The sequence below is a fragment of the Elephantulus edwardii genome, unplaced genomic scaffold (genome assembly GCF_000299155.1).
Source record: "Elephantulus edwardii isolate Elephantulus edwardi_28Jun2011 unplaced genomic scaffold, EleEdw1.0 scaffold00455, whole genome shotgun sequence".
Lineage (NCBI taxonomy): Eukaryota > Metazoa > Chordata > Mammalia > Macroscelidea > Macroscelididae > Elephantulus > Elephantulus edwardii.
Window position 1 is genome coordinate 242,298 of NW_006400205.1, and position 6,362 is coordinate 248,659.

The following is a 6,362-nucleotide window of genomic DNA, read 5'->3' on the forward strand; positions in this document are numbered from 1 at the left end:
TTTTACAGAATACGTATTTTCACATCACAATCTGGTCTTTAATCATGTACCACTGAGCCAGATCAGAAGCAGTTAACTGCACGAGTGGAGACTGTCTATCTTTCTCCCACAGAGCAGCTGGTGGACTCGAACCATGAGTATTTGGGATTGCAAATTGACCCTAGGCCGCCAGAGTTCTCACAAACCTAATCATGTCAATAAGTGAAGATTGAGTATAAAATGTAGTAAAAGATTTTCTGTATTATTTCTTTCATCTCTCCTGCTAAAATCTCTATTTGCCTTCTTATCTACGTGTATTTATTAGCCTCCCAAGGATAGTCACATATTAACCAGTAGAGATAAAAGACTAATGTGATCCAGTTTTATAATAGTGGACATCGATACTTGTGATCTGGGGCAAAGGGAAGCCTTAGTGAAACTTCACCAGCCTGTTGAACCTTTTCAAACTTACATCATAAAATACTGGGTTTTCATTTATTCATTTACTCATTTATTAATTCAGGTTTACAGAAACCAAGGGTTCTTCCATCATGACAGAGAAACCCAAGCTTCATTACTTCAATGGACGTGGTCGGATGGAAGCCATCCGGTGGCTCTTGGCTGCAGCTGGAGTGGAGGTAGGTTCTGGGGTAGGTCATGGTAGGGGATATCTAAAATTCTCTATACAGAAGTGATTTCCTTGTATAAGCCAGAGATTACTATTGGGGATAACCTGTCGATGGTTTTGCCTTAAATAAAAGCATCACAATGTGAGGTTGGTTTAATATATACAAAGCAATTAATTTGATACAACAGATTGACTGTACAAGGGATAACAGCCACATAATCATCTTGAAAGATGCTGAAAAATCCCTTGTCAAAATCCAACATCTTTTCACAACAACTATCAATCAACTCAATGGAATTTCTGAATCCTGTGAAAGGCAGCCTATGACCTGTAAGCCCTCAGCCATATGTCGTCATACTTAGTTGTGAAAGACTGGCTTCTAACATCAGGAACAAGATAAAGATATCCATTGTCACTACTTTTACTCAAACTGTACTAGGAGTTCTTGGCAAAGAACTTAAGCCCAAAGAAAAGCAATAAAAAAGTCAAACACAACCCAAATTTTAAAAACAAACAAACACAAAATCACCAAAAAAACAAACAATAATACAACAGTAAAAGGCATCTAGATTTTAAAGGAGGAAGTAAAATTATCTTCAAATGTCATGGTTTTTGTGTTTAGGAAGTCTTATAAAATTCAACTTAGCAGTTTTAAAAGAATAAGTTACTAGATCTCAAAATCAGACTAGTAAAAGAGACTAAACACAAAATAATAAAAATAATACATGGTGTATCATTCCACTTTAAATTCCATTCAGAAGTTCTACAAAAAGGAAATGCAGACTGATTAGAAGCCTATTTGTTGTGGCCTGAGAGTAGACATGGAAGATTTACTATCAAGATTTAGAAAAGAACTTCTCAGGGTATTGGAATTCTTCTGTATCTTCAATTCTTATGATGAAGTTAAGTGGGCGTTTATATTTGTGAACCCTCACAGGATCAGTTTACTGAATAAAGAGTGCCTTTCTAGTAACTTACTTCTCAGTAAATTTAATCTTTAAAAATTAAAACCAATTCTAGTTATTAAGGAAAAAACAAATACTTGACTGAATAAAAATGTTAAGGTCCTGGCCTATCAAAAATAATGAAAATAAACATTAACATTAACAAATTAGTTTGTGGTCCTTAAGTGATTTAGATTTAGACCCTGGAAACAATTGATATGACATTGACAGTCAAAAACTGAAATATGAACATAGATGATTATTGTTGTTGTTAGATGTCAAGTAGTGTATGGCTCATAGCAACCCCATGAAAAAAAGAAATCTGTTCTATCCTCCTCAAACTTCTTGATACACAAAAGCACATTTGAACCATCACTGTATAAATCCACCTGGTTGAGGGTCTTCCTCTCCTCCAACCCTTCACCCTTCCCAGCATCCTGTCCTTCTCTGAGGAACAGCCACTCCTAGCAATATGCCCAAAGCATGTGAGGTGAAGTCTCATCATTCTTGCCTCTGAAGATCATTCTGGCTATACCTTCTCCAAAACATATCTGTTTGTTCTGTTTGCCATCCATGGGATGTTCAGTGCCCTTCTCCAACACCACAGCTCAAAGGCATCCATTCTTCTGTCATCCTTATTCACTGTCCAGGTCTCAGAAGCATAGCAAGTGATCTGAAAGACTATGGCCTGAATCAGACTCACTTTAATCTTCAAACTGACATCACTGCTTCTCAATAACTTGGAAAAGTTCCTAACTGCACATTTTCCCAGTGCGATGAGTCTCCTTATTTCCTGACTGCTAGAACCAAGTGTGCTAATTGTGGATCCAAGCAAGATGAAGCTGTTAACATAGATGATACTAGAAAAGGATTGTTAAATAGGTGTGATGATTTTTCAAGTTATTTTATAAGAGTTTTCATGTTTTAAAGATAAATACTAAAGAAGTTAGAAGTGAGATATTTACATTAGATTATTTTATGGGGAAAGCAACAGGAACATGGATGGAATGAGGGTGACTTGATAGCTAGTGAGACTTGATTTTCGGTACAAGTAAGATGCATTATATGCTAGAAACTTATTTCTATTTATAGCCAAAAAATCTATAATAAAATCATGCAATAATAAAATCATAAAATAAGAAAATGTAATTAAACATAAACTACAAAAGTGAGGGGTTTGGAGAGTGTGAGTAAACAGTCATAAATTGTTTGTTAGGGATTTGCTGCATTCCTTTAGCAGTTATTTTGGTGAAAATCTCTTCAGTACCATGATCTGTGTAAAGTCCTCAAGAATACACTAACATACAAGACAGACATAGTTCCTGCCCTCGGGTAGCTGACAAATAGTGAGGACACGAACAAACAGGTGATTCAAATGAGTGAAAACATCTTGGAGACACCCTGACAGGACTGCCAAGAAAACAAACAGATTCATCCTAGAGAGGGTTAAACCAAGCTACTCCTTGGAGGCAAGGATTCTGGGGCTTCGTCTGACATACGTTGGGCATGTTGTGAGGAGAGACAGGTCCTTGGAGAGGGACATCATGCTTGGGAGGGTGGAGGGACAGTGCAAGAGGGGAAGACCCTCTATGAGATGGATTGATTCAGTGACTGGGGTAATCAGGATGGGTGTGTCAGAGGCAGGGTCTAGGGCTGTTGTACATAGGGTCACTATGAGTCGCAAAGGACTGGATGGCACATAACAACAACAACCAAAGGTTTAAACTGGTGCGACTTTGATGCATCCTTGCCCTCTAGAGGAGTCACTGTAAAACACTTTTCAGTTCAGATCACAGGGACTCTGGAACTGTGGGAGGGTTTCCTTGGAGGGTGAGGCATGTATAGATTCAGAAGAACAGCCTGTAAGGTGGGATAGAAGCGGAAAGTTTAATTGAGGTAACCTGGAAATAAGTTATTTCTGCCTTCAGCCTCATCACAAGTGTACCTAAACTTGGGGATTACATTTTATCAATGGCTTCATGGCTGTTTAGACGTATGCTTTCTCAATGATATGAAGAAACAGACGAGCAGAAAAATCTTAGTAGTGAGATTCTAGGTTCTGCAAATGAACAGTTTGTTTAGAGTACAGAGTGGACTTCAGCTCTGTGATTTGAAGGGGGTCTGTTCAGATCCTCAGGCTGAATTTGCTTCTTATAAATGGTTCAACTGAGTTTCAGGGTGAACTAAGAAACACACATTTCCTCTTGCGTGCTCTACTTGTCTGAAGGCGGTAGTGGGATGAGGACTGTGCAGAGAACTTGCTCAGGGCTCTCAGGGCCCTGTGCCCTAAAGGACAGCCCAGCATAATCCCATCCTTGCCACCTACCTCACAAAGCAACATCTCCCTCACCAAGCACATCTCACCTTGGCTCCTCTTCCAAAAAGACCACCATCATGCCTTCTGCTTGTCTAAACTGGACATTCTGTGGATTCTTAACACAAACAATATTAACCTGCGAGATTATATAGAGCCATAACAAATGCTTTTAAAAATTACGGAATTATGAATCCCACATTTCCCCTTTGGATCATCAATCACGCTAATAGAAAGTTTGGTAGTTTGAACACACTTGGCAGATTACAGCCTGGAAAACCCTAGGGGACATGCTACTCTATAAGTCAGAAGCAACTAAATGTCACACAACAATAACCACCACTACTTTTAATTGCAGAGCCATGTCTTCTGCTATATAGTTTTAAAACCACTGTAATGCTTTTAGCAAGGTAAGTTCTATGCCATTTTATAGGTGAGGAAACTACAGCTCGGAGATGTCAAGTGACTGAACTCATCTCACAGAGCTTTTCTGGCAGAAAGAAGACAAATCAGATTGATATCCAATCCATATTCCTGATAACTTTGTCCTTAGACTTTTGGCCTTGTGCCTATTTTTTAAAAGTGCATCAGTAGGTACTTTTTGCATTACTAGATCTTTTGCATTACTATTAAAAAGATCAATTGCTCAGAGGTCTCATCTACCTGAGAGAGCCAAATTGTTTGACCACCATGCGTCCATCCAGTGGGCCGGAAGGTCTGATTTACACAAAGGTTTAACTTACTTCAAGCAAACCAAGAACAACTCCAATATTCACCAATGTGTATTGTTTAAATTGAGGTGGAACATGCAGAGAGAGAAATCTCTATGATGAAATGGCATCACCTGTTGAAAAACTAATGACACCAGACTTTGGCTAAGGACTTAATATGTCCTTGACATGAATCTGATTTCTTTCCATGCCCAAGTAATTAAACCTGTAACTAAATTCCCTAATGACTCCCATAATTATACTCAGATAAAAATATTGGCACTTTGACGTTCGTGCTGGAGGTCATAAAGTGAAAAAGTTGAGATTCAAACCCAGGAAGTAAAATAATAAATAAAAGATAATTATCTTGGAGTTGGTTGAAGAGGAACTAGACCAGACTCTTTAATTTTTCTCCTTAGATTGGCAGCCTGCTCTAGTTGTTGTCTTTATAGTTATGTGCTGTCGAGTCGCTTACAACTCATAGTGACCCTATGTACAACAGCCCTAAACCTTGCTTTGTCCTGTGCCAATCTCACTGTCTCCAGCACACTCATCCCGATTACCCCAGCCACTGAATCAGTCCATCTCATAGAGGGTCTTCCCCTCCTGCGCTATCCCTACACTTGCCCAAGCATGACTTCCCTCCCGAAGGACCAGTAGTCCCTCCTTGCAACATGTCCAAGGTATGTCAGACAAAGCCTCAGATCCTTGCCTCCAAGGAGCAACCTGGTTTAATCGTCTTCAGGATGAACTTGTTTGTTTTCTTAGCAGTCCATGGTATATTCAATACTCTTCTCCAGCAGCACAGCTCAAAGACATCAATTTTCCTTCTATCCTCCCTAGTCATTGTCTAACTCTCTGACACATAGCAAGTAATTGCAAAGACCATGGCCTGTATCAGATTCACCTTAGTCTCCAGAGTAACACTATTGCTCTTCAGTACTTTGGAGAGGTCCCTAACATCAGACTTCCCCATCGCAATACACCTTTTAATTTCCTGGCTGCTGGTGCCAAGAGCATTGACTTTGGAGCCAAGCAAACTAAAGCTGTGAACAATTTCAATCTCTCTTCACTGTCCATCCTCATGCTGCCAGTTGGCCCAGTGGTGAGAATCTTTGTCTTCTTGATATTGAGCCTTAATCCATATTGAAGGCTGCAGTCCTTGACCCTCTGCAGCAGGCACTTCAGGTCCTCCTCAGTTTCAGCAAGCAGGGTTGTGTCATCTGCATAACGCAGATTGTTGATAGATCTTCCATCAATCTTGATGCCACACTTCTCATATAGTCCAGGCTCCTGGATAATCGGTTCTGCCTATAGGTTGAAAATAGCCCATATTTTGAAGGAGAGAAACTACTGAGTTGCAATAGTAGGAGCTGTATGTACAACTAGAAGCTATATTGGTATTACATATATTGATGAAGTGTGGGTGGAATGGGATGATAAAATTAAATAGAGGTCATTTGGCAATATAGTCTTAAATTGGTCATTAGAACAACAACATGCAAACTTCAAATGTGCAAACTCCCAAGTCTCAGTCCCTCCTACACATTTTTACAGCCATATCCTTATCTAATCTCAGGAAAGAGATGAATGAGACCTTGAGGAATGAGCCATGCCTTTTCATGAATTACAGTAGTATCCCAAATGACCACCACCACTCTCCTCTTGACAAAGTCAGAAATATAATTTTCTTTTCTTTTTTTTTCTATATTTTATTAATTTTCATAAACATTTACAGAGATTTTGGGTTTCCATTCATTCATTGTTGCACTATTCTCTCTACCCTC

At 39.2% G+C, this 6,362-nt stretch overlaps 1 protein-coding gene across 1 annotated transcript in view; it reads left to right on the forward strand.

The window, feature by feature from the left end:
• The first annotated feature begins 530 nt into the window (after positions 1-530).
• LOC102848680 (glutathione S-transferase A1-like) overlaps positions 531-6,362 on the forward strand; it is a 24,448-nt gene continuing 18,616 nt past the window's right edge. Inside the window, exon 1 of the mRNA XM_006902813.1 lies at positions 531-617. Within this exon, the coding sequence (XP_006902875.1) occupies positions 531-617 (87 nt within the window). The remainder of the gene's footprint in view (positions 618-6,362) is intronic.